General features: G+C 41.3%; 1 protein-coding gene across 1 annotated transcript in view; it reads right to left on the bottom strand.

Annotated features, from left to right (window-relative positions):
- The window catches only part of dock3 (dedicator of cytokinesis 3), a 112124-nt gene that overhangs the window by 9418 nt on the left and 84876 nt on the right, over positions 1-17830 (bottom strand). The window contains 14 exon segments of the mRNA XM_042707927.1: positions 221-308; positions 3083-3138; positions 3141-3200; positions 3624-3699; positions 4084-4156; positions 7713-7831; positions 8734-8850; positions 9508-9591; positions 11735-11917; positions 12679-12765; positions 14759-14925; positions 15445-15586; positions 16285-16389; positions 16627-16713. Coding sequence (XP_042563861.1) covers positions 221-308; positions 3083-3138; positions 3141-3200; positions 3624-3699; positions 4084-4156; positions 7713-7831; positions 8734-8850; positions 9508-9591; positions 11735-11917; positions 12679-12765; positions 14759-14925; positions 15445-15586; positions 16285-16389; positions 16627-16713 — 1444 coding nt within the window.

Below are 17830 nucleotides of genomic sequence, written 5' to 3'. Positions count from 1 at the left end.
CAAGGACAGACGTACCAATCAGTCAATCAATCAAGGACAGACGTACCAATCAATCAATCAAGGACAGACGTACCAATCAATCAATCAATCAATCAAGGACAGACGTACCAATCAGCCAATCAATCAAGGACAGACGTACCAATCAGTCAATCAATCAAGGACAGACGTACCAATCAGTCAATCATTACAAAGTCCTAGTGTAATCAAACGGAAACTGTACCTTTCTCTGCTACGGAGAGATTGGGATCACTGCTAGGCTTGCATGGACCAATCACCTGATGGAGCAGGGCCCGTTGGAGGTTGGCTGGCTGGAAAGGTTAAATCACAATACATTACACACTACAGGGTTCTTGCACCATTTCAAAAGTAAAATTTAATGCTTTTTAAGACCTTTTTAAGACCTCAACAAATATAATTTAAGACCCAAAAATGTCACAATTTCTTTGGAATACTCAATGTATTGCCTCCTACAATGGAAATCAAAACTTAAAGTTTTCAATTTGTTATCAACTATGTGAAATGTGTAAACTCTGCAAAAATACTTTTTCATGAGACCTTTTTTTGAAATTAGGAGACAGTATAATAACTGACAATAACCCTTCCAACACTGTTTGGCCAATATAGATGTAAACAATCAAAGCCCACAGTTGGCATTTTCATTTGTTTTGTTCCTTTGTGATGCAGAACAGAGCCAACATAACATACATAAGTTTGGATTACACTAAACAACACAATGCATTGCATGAAGAAATCATATCGAATAATGAAAATAATAACTGTTTGAAAACATTAATGTTATCACATGACTCTTCATGAGAGAAACCAATGAATAGAGAGGTCCATTGTTTTGTAACATCCCAAATTCATCATCAGTAGCCCAGAATCGCAAATGAAGGTCCATTTGTTTGCTCTTTGTCGTTTTATTCATACTTTCGTCAAACATGACAACATATAGTTTCTCACTAACGCTGCACGATAGCTCCTTCTTGATGAATGAAGCGATGCCATATTTCGCGACATATGCCGTTTTTTTTCACCACAGGTGAATGACTTTGCAAGCTGTGAATCGGGGAACATGGCAGCAAAGACGCCACGTATGTCATCGTTAGATTTAAATGAATTGTGCCTCGTCACAGTATGGAGAACCCACAGTACCTCTGCCTTTTGGGTGTCTGGCGGTGAAATGAAACTTGTTACAGCCGACTGAGAGGTGGCGTCTGAACTTGTATCGTCGTTAGTAGGGATGGGTATCGTTTGGGTTTTTTCCGATACCGGTGCTAAACCGATACTTTTAAAACGATACCGGTGCATAAACGGTGCCTGAACCGATACTTTTTTTAAAGAACAAAGCGACGATTGACGACATTAAAGAAAGGCTTTTTTTATTGCCAAGGCAATTTTTTTTCTTCAAATTGAACAATATATTAACTGTTTAAAGTATATTATAAATATAAATACATACAAAACACTTGGCTTCCAACTACAGCTTCAAACTTTTTAACTTCAAACTATGAACATTATATTAACTGTAAACAACAGTTTATAGTATACTTAGATAAATATAAATAAATACAAAAAAACAGCTTCAAACTTCTTTTGCAAAAATAGTATTATTGGAGTCAAAAATGTATTATTTTGTTTGCATTTATTTCATGAAATTTCACCATTTTATGATTTGTTTATACCTATCTTTTCTATCTTGTTTATAGTTAATCTTGTTACTTGAACACAATGAGTACGAGAAAATGTGTACTGCCCCTTTAAGAGACTACCTTTAGCTGTCATCTCCGTTTATTTTTCAGTCTTCGGTTGCTGATCTGCCGTTGACTCTTGCCCTCTCTCCCCTCTTTTCACGCAATTGTTTTGTTGCATTTGCTGCACGTCGCGATGTTTTAATCTTTTTGTGCGAAATACAGTCACACTTTTGACCGTTTACCTTTCGGTATTTTCTCTGTTAAAAGGTTGATTGGCTAGTTCTGTTTGTGCTTGCTCTGTGAAATGCTGCCTGCTCTTCACTGTCATAAGACTTGTTGCTATGAAGACACCAATGAGCGTGAGCGACACAGAAAAAAGGTTTACATTGGGAGCTGGGGCAGTTTTACATGTGCCCCACGGAATCTGCCTAGCGACCGTGTTCAATTGGCTCAGGCACCGAAATCTGCGTTGCACTTCCCCATCTTCTTTGCATTTTGAACCTCACATCGACAACCGCGTAATGGCGACACGCAGCCTGACGTCAGCGTCTGTAGCCGACGTACCGTAAACAGCTATTAAATTGCGGAGACTCAATTCACACAATACTAAATTAATCAACTATTAGATGTTTTACGATGCGCCACTGTGCTTTCTCATCGTCATTAAGCGCACCGGCAAAAAAATTAATACCTACAGCAACTTTACGTGAAATTTAAGACAATTTAAGACCTTAATTACCCGAATTTTAATTTAAGACATTTTAAGACTTTTTAAGGACCCGCGGGAACCCTGCACTAATCAGACACAACACTTACTTTAGAATGTGAACTTTCTATTGCAGCGCTGAATGTACAGCACACACACACACACACACACACACACCACCATCAGGATTTAAACACACTATGATGAAGGGCCACCTCCTGTCCAGTGTGCTGATGTATGAACCAATAATATAATATATAATAATAATAATAATAATAATAATAATAATAATAATAATAATAACATAATAATAATAATAATAATAGGCATTTCTGGCCTTGTGTTAAATCGTATGATAAAATGTTAAAACGTTTTCTATTATGCTTATGTTAATTCATTTTTATTTTATTGTATTATTATAGTTAGTTTTTAATATGTTGGCACTCTGAGATTCTTTTGAATGAAGAGTGCATTACAAATAAAATGAATTATTATGATTAATAACACCTATGTGTATGTATATGTGATTTATGTATGTATGTCGGTGAGGTGTAGAAGTGTATAAGTGTATTTGTGTATGTGTATAAACTACTGGATGACCTACATTTCCCTCGGGATTAATAAAGTATCCATCTATCTATCTATGTATTATTATTATCTGATCAAGTAGGAGGGTACCTACCTGTCCATTGTCAGTGATGCTGGGGTACAGGGCGCTGCTGGGTCGGTCTCTCTGGGGGGCAGCAGCATCAGCATCTCTCTGTTGTGTTTGGATTTCTCCAGCAGGGACGGAGAACCCACTGGACAAAACATCACACCAGTACACTATGACAATGCCAGACTTTCAAATCAAATAGGACAATGCCAGACTTTCAAATCCAATCGAACAATGATAGACTTTCAAATGAAATCGAACAATGACAAGACTTTCCAATGAAACAATGACAGACTTTCAAATGAAATAGAAATCCGGAGAAGCGCCTAGAGACAATTGTATTGTTATGGCGCTATATAAATAAAATTGAATTGAAAATTGAATTGAATTGAATGACAGACTTTCAAATTAAACCGAACCATGGCAGACTTTCAAATCTAATCGAACAATGGCAGACTTTCAAATCTAATCGACCAATGACAGACTGGTAAGCTGAAATCGACCAATGGGAGACCGGTAAGCTGAAATAGACCAATGGCAGACTGGTAAGCTGACTGGTGGGCGGTACCTCTGATGCCGGTTGGGTGGGTCATCTGTGAGGGGGCGGAGTGAGTGGAACTGAGGCTGGAGGAGGAGGGGCTGGGCTGCAACACACACACACACACAACCGTCAGGATTTAAACACACACACACACCACACACACAGCACACACACACAACCGTCAGGATTTAAACACACACACACACCACACACACACACACACACACACACACACACACACACACCACAGAACCACAACCGTCAGGATTTAAACACACACACACCCACATATAATGCACACGCACGCACGCACACACACACACAAATGGCTGAGATTCTTCTCTGAGGTAGCTGTTGGCATGGGGAAGGTGCTAGCATGGACACACCATACACACACACACACACACCATACACACACACACACACACCACACACAACCACACACACACACACACACTTCTTCTTCTTGCCTAGCATGGACACAGACCTGTATGCGGTAGACATCTTCAGGGTGTTCCACCAGCAGGCCGTCGCTCAAGATGAGCAGATTCCCCATCTCGCTGGAGGTGTGAGAACAGAGTTGAAGGATTGATAGATAGATAGATAGATAGATAGATAGATAGATAGATAGATAGATAGATGGATACTTTATTAATCCCGAGGAAAATTTAGGTCATCCAGTAGCTTATACACATATACACTTATACACCTCACCGACATACATACATAAATCACATATACATACACATAGGTAGAACATTACATTTACATTTACATTTAGTCATTTAGCAGATGCCTTTATCCAAAGCGACTTACAAGGTATACATATATACATACACATAGGGAGAACATTTTCACACAGAGTGTTTCCAGATACAGGAAACCCTATTGGATTAGCACACAGCACTGCCACATGACTGAAGAGAAACAGTCAGTCATACACAACCACACACACACACACCACACACACACACACACACACACACACACACACCACACACACACACACACACCACACACACACACACCACACACACACACACACACACCACACACACACACACACACACACACACACACACACACACACCAGGAGGGGAGGAAATGAAAAGGAAGAAGAGTGCCAGGACACAAAAGATAAAAGCCCACGAAAAGAGGATGATGAAGAGGTGAAAGACGCAGAAGAGAATGAGACAGCAAAAGAAATAGAGAGAGGAGGACAGGGGAAGAGATATGGAAAAGGGAAGGTGAGTGCATCCCGGATAAGACGGGTGTTTCTTGAGAAATGACAAGAGAGACAGAGAAAGGTGGGAGTGAAGATGAAATGGTTGGTGCTGCGTGAAGAAAGAGTATTGAGATCTGGGGCAGGGTGGCGTGAAGAAAGAGTATTGAGATCTGGGGCAGGGTGGCGTGAAGAAAGAGTATTGATCTGGGGCAGGGTGGCGTGAAGAAAGAGTATTGAGATCTGGGGCCGGGTGGCGTGAAGAAAGAGTATTGAGATCTGAGGCAGGGTGGCGTGAAGAAAGAGTATTGAGACCTGGGGCAGGGTGGTGTGAAGAAAGAGTATTGATCTGGGGCAGGGTGGTGTGAAGAAAGAGTATTGATCTGGGGCAGGGTGGCGTGAAGGCATAGAAGAAAGAGTATTGAGATCTGGGGCAGGGTGGCGTGAAGGCATAGAAGAAAGAGTATTGATCTGGGGCAGGGTGGCGTGAAGAAAGAGTATTGAGATCTGGGGCAGGGTGGCGTGAAGGCATAGAAGAAAGAGTATTGATCTGGGGCAGGGTGGCGTGAAGAAAGAGTATTGATCTGGGGCAGGGTGGCGTGAAGAAAGAGTATTGAGATCTGGGGCAGGGTGGTGTGAGGGCATAGGATCTGTAACACTGCCGTCATTTCCCTACTTAATAACTGCAGTTTATACATTGATTTTGAAAGATTTCTGCAGCCCTGCAGTTAATACTTCCATATTTTTTTCCCGCCTGGTTGTAAGTAACAGTGGGTCTCTCTCTCCCTTCCTCTTACACATACGAAAAACAACTTAATCTTATCTACATGAGATTGATTTTTTTTGCTGTGTTTGTGTTATGACGCAAATACATTTGAGCGATGATTGCCGTTAACGTCATTGTATGATCAACATTTCTGGCTCTTAATCGTGATGTTGGCAATGTTGGATTTAGTTTATTTTGTGTGTTAGCATTAGCAAACACAGAAGTATCAGATATGAGCAAAAGAAAACAACTCAACATTTTTTAGCCTTTTGAAAATAGGAAGTAAACTGTGAAAATTCTGTGAAAATTCTGCAGGGAGCAACATGACATCGAACGGCTTATTATAGAAACCGTCATTTGAACTCGGTTTCTAAAAATGTAAAAATTAATATTTTGAATGATCTGAAGTTCCAATGCAGTTTTAGTAGAAAGATTTGCAATTGCATCCCTCAAACTCTGCCTGAATCGTTTTGACATAATTAGCTATTGATTTTCACGTATAAGGCCTGATTGTTTAACAATGCTTTCTAATCTTGCACCTTTAGAAGAAGCAACGATGAGCGTGAAACTCTCAGATGAAAAGGTGGTCATCATGAAGCCAACGCCGTAAGTGGGGGATGTCAGCTAGCACAACAGAAAGCACCTCAAAAAGAAGGGTGTGTGTATGGTGTGTGTATGGTGTGTGTGTGGTTGTGTGTGTGGTGTGTGTGTATGGTGTGTGTGTATAGTGGGGGATGTCAGCTAGCACAACAGAGAGCACCTCAAAAAGAAGGGTGTGTGTATGGTGTGTGTATGGTGTGTGTGTGGTTGTGTGTGTGGTGTGTGTGTGGTTGTGTGTGTGGTTGTGTGTCTATGGTGTGTGTGTATGGTGTGTGTATGGTGTGTGTATGGTGTGTGTGTGGTTGTGTGTGTGGTGTGTGTGTGGTTGTGTATGGTGTGTGTGGTGTGTGTGTGGTTGTGTGTGGTGTGTGTGTGTGTGTGTGTGTATGGTGTGTGTATAGTGGGGGAGGTCAGCTAGCACAACAGAACGCACCTCATGATATGGATGATTTAAAGTGGCCCTCCACCCCCCGCAAAAATGATGTGAACTTCTGAACTACACTGAACTCAAATCTAATCCTGCCGGCACCACTGCCTGCTGTTGCGGTGTGAGTAACAGTGTCGATTGGTTACAATCACGAACGAAACGGCTACTTAAAGTTTAAAAAAAAAATTTATGCAATAATTACATATTTAATTTGTGTTTTCCAAGCAATTAAGGGTTAGTCGACCAGAAGGTTCCAATGACGTGATGCGATTGGGTTAGTCGACCAGAAGGTTCCAATGACGTGTAATGCGATTGGGTTAGTCGACCAGAAGGTTCCAATGACGTGTAATGCGATTGGGTTAGTCGACCAGAAGGTTCCAATGACGTGATGCGATTGGGTTAGTCGACCAGAAGGTTCCAATGACGTGATGCGATTGCTGAATGTGTATGTTCAAGTGCGGAGGGCTGGCCCTTTAAGAACGTTTTGTCCTTTTCATGTGGAGAGAAAAAAAAACGCATATGCTGTGGACGTTATCCTTTCAAAAACTGACAGAAACTGACAATCTTTTTTGAAAATATCTGCATACATGTTGACAAGACCACGGACCAAGCCACAAGCTACCTGAGGATGGCAGCAGCACTCACAGATAAGAGAGGTAAAACTGTGTTCTGATGGCAATGGCTGTGACAGGGGTCAATACTGTGGCACAGCTCCTGCTAGCGTGATACGGTGCTGATGAGGTTATGGTTGCAGCCGCACTAGTTTGTCTCTAAAGTTGTGTGGCGTGAGGTTCGCTCATTGGACAGCTCTGTACCTGCTGGCCGGCTACCCATACATTTACAGTGGACATTGTCCAGCAGCGTGACATGCTCCTCCAAGAAACCAATAATGAAAATCATTACCATGTCGCTATTTGAGCTCATCATTTAACTCTGCAACATCCTCGGCAAGGTTTGGACATTCCAGAGGGGTTCATTTTGATGTATGCATTGATGAATGTATGCTGCATTGCCTCCACTCACCTGTGTCTGTGAAGGAGTTTGATGTATGCATTGATGAATGTATGCATTGATGAATGTATGGCATTTGACTCCACTTACCTGTGTCTGTGAAGGAGTTTGATGGATTCTGGGCTCATTGGGGTGTGCGCAGTCAGGAGGCCTCGAGGAGTGCTCGCTCCCGTACAAGCTGAGCTGAGTTTATCCAGACCAGCCAGGCCCTGCAAGTTCACACAGAATGAATAATATGTGGTTGTGTATGGTGTGAGTTCACACAGAACGAATAGCCCCTTAATGACTCCCTAACACAACACACAGATATCCAGACCCTACTCAATAAATACACTGGTACATCGAAATAATGCTCAATAATATGAATCATCTGCTCATTCACTATACAAAACACAGGTTTTGGTCTTGGTCTGGCCCCTATGGACAGGTAAGGAATACAAATATGATTCTTTTTGTCTATACAGTATATGTTCTCTGGTCAGAAAATTATATCTCTTCATTTAGAGTAAATGGAACACTGAGAGTACACACATGTGGTTGTGTATGGTGTGTGTGAGTACATGTGGTTGTGTATGGTGTGTGTGAGTACACACATGTGGTTGTGTATGGTGTGTGTGAGTACATGTGGTTGTGTATGGTGTGTGTGAGTACACACATGTGGTTGTGTATGGTGTGTGTGAGTACATGTGGTTGTGTATGGTGTGTGTGAGTACACACATGTGGTTGTGTATGGTGTGTGTGAGTACATGTGGTTGTGTATGGTGTGTGTGAGTACACACATGTGGTTGTGTATGGTGTGTGTGAGTACATGTGGTTGTGTATGGTGTGTGTGAGTACACACATGTGGTTGTGTATGGTGTGTGTGAGTACATGTGGTTGTGTATGGTGTGTGTGAGTACACACATGTGGTTGTGTATGGTGTGTGTATGGTGTGTGTATGGTGTGTGTGTGTGTGTGTGTATGGTGTGTGTGTGTGTATGGTTGTGTGTGTGTGTATGGTTGTGTGTGTGTGTGTATGGTTGTGTGTGTGTGTGTGTGTGTGTGTGTGTGTGTGTGTGGTGTGTGTGTGTGTGTGTGTGTGTGTGTGTATGGTGTGTGTATGGTGGCTCACGTGGCACAAGCCGCTCCGCAGCATGTGGAACTGGTCGATCAGCTTCTTGTGCAGGGGACGCATTTCTGGATGCACCAGCTTGTCATGTACTGCCAGACCCACACCTAGGACGTGTACCTGCCCCCATCCCAAACAAACATGACTGCCATTACTAAATTGCCTTTTTTGCACTACCATAACCTCACTTTAAAGAAAAACGTATGCTTCTGCTGCTGTACGTGTATCTGTATGTTTTTTATATCTATATGTTTATCTATATGTATCTATATGTCTTGTCTTATCTGTTATTGTGCCTGTGCACTTATATGTTTCACCGTGGGCGAGTGGGAAACGTTTTTATCGATTCCTTGTATGTCTGACATGCAGGAAATTGACAATAAAGCTACTTTGACTTTGACTCGACTTACAGCCAGACCCACACCTAGGATGTGTACCTGCCCCATCCCAAACAAACATGACTTACTCCCAAACATGCCCTGTGTTTTTAACTTTCTATCAGTGATATAAGAGATTTACAGAATTTAAGAACCAATGTTAACATGCCTTATGACAATGCTATTCATGACTATATTTTACTACCTAATTACAAATCTGAGCAATACGACATAAGAGACAGCATTTCTGATAAAAAATATAACTAATATAACTTTAATATATTATATTAAATATAATATAAATATAATATATTGAATTTCTAATGGCTTTTTACAGTATACCTAATCAAAACACACACAATGCATGGCTACTCCAGGCCTTTTCACACATCATATTCACCTGCTCCTCCATAAGATCCTTCAGTTGGGTGATTTTCTCCGAGTCATCTGGGTGGGTGGCAATGTACTCCTTATCAAAAAAGGCCTAGGAAACATCACAGTTGAAAGTAGGAGGACGTCAGATGTTTTTGCAGAGGTCATAGGTCAGAGGTCAAACACATTAACCTCCACTTAAGCTTCAGTTTGAAAGGTATATGCATTTATAACCTGTTCATTTTCAAACGTGGTCAAGCCTGGCAAATGTATGTTTTTGAATTGAATGTTTTATTTCATTTAAAGTTAAATACTGATCTTTCTTTGTGTACAGTTATTGTGACAAGGCAAACCTCCAGGGACTTGAGAACATTCCCTCTTATTGCTGTACATTACATCTTTATTCATTCACATCGCCTGTACATCTTTATTCATTCACATCGCCTGAACATTCATACATCTTTATTCATTTCTATCTCTTTACTGTGTGTACACATCGTCTGAACATCTTTATTCATTTATATCTCTTTACTGTGTCCACATCGTCTGAACATTCATACATTCATACATTCATTCATTTCAATCTCTTTACTGTGTACACATCGTCTGAACATTCATACATTCATACATCTTTATTAATTTATATCTCTTTACTGTGTACACATCGTCTGAACATTCATACATTCATACATTCATTCATTTCAATCTCTTTACTGTGTCCACATCGTCTGAACATTCATACATTCGTTCATTTCTATCTCTTTACTGTGTACACATCGCCTGAACATTCATACATTCATTCATTTCTATCTCTTTACTGTGTGTCCACATCGTCTGAACATTCATACATTCATTCATTTCTATCTCTTTACTGTGTGTCCACATCGTCTGAACATTCATACATTCATTCATTTCAATCTCTTTACTGTGTCCACATCGTCTGAACATTCATACATTCGTTCATTTCTATCTCTTTACTGTGTACACATCGCCTGAACATTCATACATTCATTCATTTCTATCTCTTTACTGTGTGTCCACATCGTCTGAACATTCATACATTCATTCATACATTCATTCATTTCTATCTCTTTACTGTGTCCACATCGTCTGAACATTCATACATCGCTATTCCACTGCCATGTCTTTCTGTCTGCTGAACTCTGTTACGACCCTGGCGGGTCTTGGCCCCGCCCCCTTATATTTGCATGCCTGTTCTGTCTCTGTTTCCTTAGCAGGTAATGGGAAGCAGGTGTACCCCAGGTGTAACCCATGATTGGTTGGGCTACAAAAGCCCTGATCAAATGGCAGTCGGGAGAGCGTTGGGTTGGTCGTTGGATTTGGATAGAGATTGGATTTGGATTGTCGTTGGTTTTGGATTATCGTCGTCGTTTGTTTATATTACCCTTTACCTGACTTTACATTACATCTTTTGTTTCTCTTCACAACACTGATCTTCACCACACGTTTGCTATAATTAATAGATATCTATATAAACTTGTAAATCATTAATAAATATATTATTATTATTATTATTATCCTAAATTCTGCGTGGCCTCCCCTTCTTGTTTCGTGCCTTGAGCTGGCTCGTAACAACTCCAATCAGAGCACGTTGCCCTCCGGACTGCAGTGCAGTGCAGTGCTCATGTGACCTTGTTACATTTACATTTAGTCATTTAGCAGACGCTTTTATCCAAAGCGACGTACAATGGAGATAATAGTCAAGCTACGAGCAATAGAACCTGGTGTAACAATAAATAAATACTACTTTACATAAGAAATATAACAAAATGAAATAAAAATAAAAAAATAAATAAAAAAATTGTTCATTAGATTCAGTGAAGCCAGCACTCAGTTCTCAAAAGAAGAACTGGTGACGAAGGAGATGGCCAAATAGCAAATCTGTGAACCTGATTACCTGACTACCAATGTTTACATGTTTACAGCTATTAAGTACTCTATTACACTGGCACAATGCCAACCTCCTATTAAGTACTCTATTACACTGGCGCAATGCCAACCTCCTATTAAGTACTATATTACACTGGCACAATGCCAACCTCCTATTAAGTACTATATTACACTGGCACAATGCCAACCTCCTATTAAGTACTATATTACACTGGCACAATGCCAACCTCCTATTAAGTACTATATTACACTGGCACAATGCCAACCTCCTATTAAGTACTATATTACACTGGCACAATGCCCACCTCCTATTAAGTACTCTATTACACTGGCGCAATGCCTACCTCCTGGTAGCGGGCGATGCCTCCATTGACGGCTGCGTCGATGACTCCATTGAGACACATGCTGAGGAGGTTGATATTGCCGTGTAGCTGCTGCTTGTGCTGGTACTGGCAGATGAGTGTGCGCAACTCGTGATTTTTGTTCTCGACCACGGAGACGGCGTTCTCCAGTGGACTGACCTCTACCTGGAACAAAAAACACACATCATGTACATCATCGGCATAACATTGTATTTGAGCCTGTCCACAGTAGGGCTGAACGATTCATTGCATTTGCGATTTAATCGCGATATGATAGAACGCGATTTTCTAACCGCAACGTTCGCGATTAAAAACGTGGTCTTAAAAAAACAACAAAAAAAAGATGGTACATTTTGCACACAGTGTTTAAAAAGTGCATGCCTTGTGTTTATTCTTTGTTTAAATTACTTAAATGCACAGTGGCAAAGCCACCAATTTATTGTTCTTGATTCTGTAATGAGCAGTTAAATAAAAATGTAAAATGTGGGAAATAATATTTTACACTAAATGTATCTAATATTGTGTTGGTCATATTTAAATCATTCATTACAATTAGTTGGGAAAAAAATTTGGATAAAATAAAAAAATCGCATATTAAATCGCAATCGCAATATTTGGGGGGAAAAAATCGCAATTAGATTATTTTCCCAAATCGTTCAGCCCTAGTCCACAGACATACATACATAGAGGATGGCAAATGTCAAATTATTATGGTGCTGCTCAACAGTGTTACATGAAATGCAAAGTACTTGGCATCACAGCCTACTTGGACATGTCACATCTTAAAACAGAGATTAAGAGAGTAAGAGAGACTGAAGAGCTACTGGAATTTCAGCAGCTTCAAACTTCCAATCTTGGATACATTTACATTTACATTTAGTCATTTAGCAGACGCTTTTGTCCGTGATGGCAAAGGGTCTACTTACCAGATCTCTCTTCTCCACCTCAAACCAGCGGGAGATGCCTGGCAGGGGATGGGTTAGGGTCAGAGTCGTTCTCTCGATCCACAGGCTCTAAGAACACACACATGGAACCAGTTAGTGTGTGGCTACGACTGCAGCACTAACTTCAATAACAGAGATAATAATAATTAATAATAATAATAATATATTTTATTTGTAATGCACTCTTCATTCAAAAGAATATCAGAGTGCCAACAATAAGATAAACAACTCCATTTGACTATAGAGCACAACCAGAGGTTCCTGTGTTTGTTTTTCCTTCCCCTCATCCCCCCAAAAAGGGGAGCTGGCCTCAAGCAGATGGGTCCCCCCTCTGAGCTGGGTTCTGGTCAAGGTTTCTTCCTGTCAAAAGGAGTCTTCACCTGCCACTGTCACCTTGTGCTTGCTCTGGGGGTTTCAGGCCTTAGGCTCTTTAAAGCGCTTTGAGACTATGGTTATAGGCTGTATATAAAACAATACAAGATTCTAACGAGGCTGTTGGATATGTCCCATGATATGATATGAATGAATATGTCCAGAGGTCGTTTGGACCAAATATTTTAATTGCTATCTGCTCCTGCCGGGCTCTGGCACTACTCTGTCAGATGCTGGCGCTCATGTGGGTTTTAAATATGGCGCTATTGTGATATATAGGGAATGAAACAGGAAACGCAAGGTCCAGAAATGTGAGATTCCGGAAATTATGTCGTTCGGAAATTATGTCGTAGCGGACCAATCACGGCCAAGGGCTATCCGTAGCTGTACAGCACGTCAGGACGGGCCGACAGGAATTTCAGCGGTGCACGGGAGGGCTCTCCGAGGGCCCCGGAGAGGACGGAGAGGGCGGAGAGGGCGTTCCACCGACGTGTAGGCGTTCCCATGTGTCCGTAAACGTGTAGTACGGAGTAGCATATAAGCGCCCTTAGAATGTCTGTGGCGACTGATTCTTCATTATCTCTCCTTCTGAACACCATCTAGAATGCCAACTTAGAATGTCTGTGTGGCGACTGATTCTTCATTATCTCTCCTGGGCCAAAGACTCATAAGCATTAACACTTCAGCTTGGAGACACTGAACAGAGAGAAAAGCTGCTGTTCACATACTCAGTATCAGAACTATGCAGAGAGAGAGAGAGAGAGAGAGAGAGAGAGAGAGAGAGACAGGGAGAGAGAGAGGGAGGGAGAGAGAGAGAGGAAGAGAGAGAGAGAGGGAGGGAGGGAGAGGGAGAGGGAGAGAGAGAGGGGGAGGGAGAGAGGGGGAGGGAGAGACAGAGAGAGAGATAGAGGTAGAGAGGGAGGGAGAGAGAGAGAGAGAGAGAGAGAGAGAGAGAATCTGTGAAAGGCCTAATTCCACTGTGCACAGTGGTAGAGATTTAAGTCAAGTGAATTTCCCCGGTCAACTTTTACTTTTGCTGTGTATATTTTACATGAGTTTGATATATTTTAGGTTCACTTTACAATATACCATTTCATATCATATTAATTAGTGTTTCTCCTTTGTTACAAAAAAAAAAATCAACAGAACACCTATATGTCTGCTTCTGTTTTCTTGCTGGGTCTGTCAGATGGGCTTCACAGAGCTTCCATTTCTTTTTACAGACACACACATTTATTTGATCAAGCCTCCCACTGTGGGACTGAACATATTGTGCATGGCATGGAACATTCCAGACTGATTTTGTCCTGTAACAAAAATAGTGTTTGGAACTAGACTCCCACTAGGAAACCCCCAAACATACGTATGCCCCCTGAACACGGCCCAGCAGACCATGACATGTCTGACTCTCTTACATTTAAATGACATTTAGTAGAAGCTTTTATCCAAAGCGACTTACATATACATTTTACATTTTGCACTGATGGCACACTGCACATCAGGAGCAATTAGGGGTTCAGTGTCTTGCTGAAGGACACTTCGACAGGGAATCGAACTAACAACCTTCTGATTACTAAACGACTTCTCTACCTCCTGTACCACTGTCGCCCCACTCTTACCTTGAATTCATTTTCACGGTCTTTAAGGCCTTTGTGAAAGCAGCAGACCACGACATGTCTGACTCTCTTACCTTGAATTCATTTTCACGGTCTTTAAGGCCTTTGTGGAAGGGCCGGTCGTAGCGGAAGCGTCTCACATTGTTGACGCGGTAGAAACTCTTGATTCGGTCGGGCACGCGGTCCAGCTGCAGCACGTCCACACTCTCAGGAACGGGAGCGACCGCGTAGATCTGCAGATCTGAGGACTTCCGTCAAGAAACGTTATTCAAGCAGAGGTGTAGCAGTTCAATGTCAATGACTCGAAGATCCCAAAGAATCCATCAAAACAATCAAACTACAGCTTTTGTAGGATTTGTATTTCCAAGGTTTTGCTAATCCTCTGTAAATATTTATATTTGAATGATTTGGTGTACATGAAATCAAGATTATTGCTAATACAAGACATCAAGTATATTTATAGTATATATTTATTTACACTTTATAGAACTATATGTCTAAATGCACCCATAAAAGTAGTACGTATTGTGCACACACTGATCATCTTATATTTTCCAAATGAACTGACATAATTTACATGTAAATTGGTTTGAAGGGCATATTATTTGTGCTCAGAATATATAATATGAGAGATACTTGGCAATTATAAAACGTATTGGTAATTGTGATAAGTAAGGGTCAGTATAGGAAATAAATATATATATATATATATATATATATATATATATATTTGTCTAATTCTCTTTTCCCAGGAGGATACACTGAGCATCGCACAGTAGAATGGCCTCTTCGGGTAGATTTGGGTGCTGCATAGCAATGGCTTGTGGGAACTCTCCCAGCATCCTTTGCTGAAAGGCTTCCAGTCTCTCATAGTCGTGACCCCTACAGACAAACTCCTTGTTCTGTTAAAGGGAGGTGTATAACATTAGAAGCACAGATCACTGCTAAACAAACTCCTTGTTCTGTTAAAGGAACGTGTATAACATTAGGAGCACAGATCATGACCCCTACAGACAAACTCCTTGTTCTGTTAAAGGATGGTGTATAAACATTAGGAGCACAGATCACTGCTAAACAAACTCCTTGTTCTGTTAAAGGAACGTGTATAACATTAGGAGCAGAGATCACTGCTAAACAAACTCCTTGCTCTGTTAAAGGATGGTGTATAAACATTAGGAGCACAGATCACTGCTAAACAAACTCCTTGTTCTGTTAAAGGAACGTGTATAACATTAGGAGCACAGATCATGACCCCTACAGACAAACTCCTTGTTCTGTTAAAGGATGGTGTATAAACATTAGGAGCACAGATCACTGCTAAACAAACTCCTTGTTCTGTTAAAGGAACGTGTATAACATTAGGAGCACAGATCATGACCCCTACAAACAAACTCCTTGTTCTGTAAAAGGAAGGTGTATAACATTAGGCTAAACATTACCTCACCACATTAACAAAAACATCTTTTGTCAATCCATTCAAAAGATTTACATTGTGCAGGATAGACTAATGTTGACTCAATCATCATGACTCAAGAATGCAGCCCCCTCTCAATAACAGGCAAACAAACTACTTTAGTCTCACAGAAAACCGAATACTTACTCTGAGGAAGAAGGGGAACTTGCGTCCATAAAAGCCAACCCTGAAGAACTCCGGTTCCAGCCTTTGCTGTTCCATGATGTTGTCATAGTATGCTGCCTCCATTTTCTGAGTGGAGAAACACATTTTTGCTTTACAAAGCGTAGCGTAGTTGATACTGAGGTAAAACATTCTTTCTTTTTAACCAAAATATTTTAAAACACTAAATAGGTTGGGTAAACTTGATAGAACAGTTTTCTTTATTATTCTATTTTTCAAGCATAGTATTAGGGTACAATGCAGATTTCCAATAAGGCTTAGGTTTGTGAAATATTAGACGTGTGCAAATGTGCAAATTGCTCTCACCCGTATCCAGCTGAGGCTCTGATAGTCATACAGTGATTCGTACTGGAAGCCCAACTCTCTGCAGAGAGGAATACCATACTCCCAACACTGCAGGAATCGAAACACATACACACACACACACACACACACACATATGTCCAACATACAGTACAGTATGTCCTCTTTTCACATTTGGTCTGCACAGTGGAAGAGAAGTGTGCATACAGTATATCCACACTAAGCTATGTAACTGAAAAAAGAGGTCTGTCTGGAATACATATTTTAATACCACACTAAACATTTGATTTATATTTTTAGGGCACCTTTTGGAGAATGGTGATGAGATTTGGACAGGACAACATGGAACTTTGATGAATGAATGACTGAACCGTCAGGTAGGAGTCAAACCGAGAGTGTGCTTTGCCCAAGATCATGCCGGAGAGTACGGATAGCAGGATGCAGCGCTTCACCATGTCATAGGCTGCCCATAAGCCAAGAACCAAGGACTTCAAAAGAGAGCTGTTTCAGTGGAGTGACGACTAAAACCCCACTGATTTGAAAAGAGAGCTGTTTCCTGTTTCAGTGGAGTGACGACTAAAACCTATTATTATTATTATTACTAAAACCCCACTGATTTGGATCAAGGGATGAATACCACGAGGGGGAATTAGGAGATCTGTTGGAAGAGTGAAAATCACTTTAGATAAGACCTGAGCCCTGTACAAGAAAGTATTTACTGAGACACACTCCCAGGGACCTGGCGCCCCCTTCCAAGTCACCGAGAGTAACACACTCCCTCAGGAGTTACTCCTCCTCCTCTCTCCCTCCTCTTCTTTCTCTCTTCTTCCTCCTCCTCTCTCTTCCTCCTCTTCTCCTCTCTTCCTCCATCTCCTCTCTTCATCCCTCTCTTCTCATCCTCCTCTTCCTCCTCCTCTTCATCCCTTCCTCTTCCTCCTCTTCCTCTCCTTCCTCTCTTCATCCCTCTCTCTCTCTCTCTCTCTCTTCCTCCTCTTCTTCCTCCTCTTCTTCCTCCTCTTCTTCTTCCTCTTTTCCTCTCCTCCTCTGTGATGTCACTTCCTCCTCTCTCTTCCTCCTCTTCTCTTCCTCCTCTTCTCTCCTCCTCCTCCTCTTCTCTTCATCCCTCTCTTCCTCCTCCTCTCCTCTTCTTCTTCCTCCTCTTCTTCCTCCTCCTCCTCTCTCTCTCCTCTTCCTCCTCCTCCTCTTC

Source organism: Clupea harengus, chromosome 5 (genome assembly GCF_900700415.2).
Source record: "Clupea harengus chromosome 5, Ch_v2.0.2, whole genome shotgun sequence".
NCBI lineage: Eukaryota > Metazoa > Chordata > Actinopteri > Clupeiformes > Clupeidae > Clupea > Clupea harengus.
The sequence above is the reverse complement of the archived record's forward strand: the minus strand, read 5'-3'. Positions and strand labels throughout refer to the sequence as shown.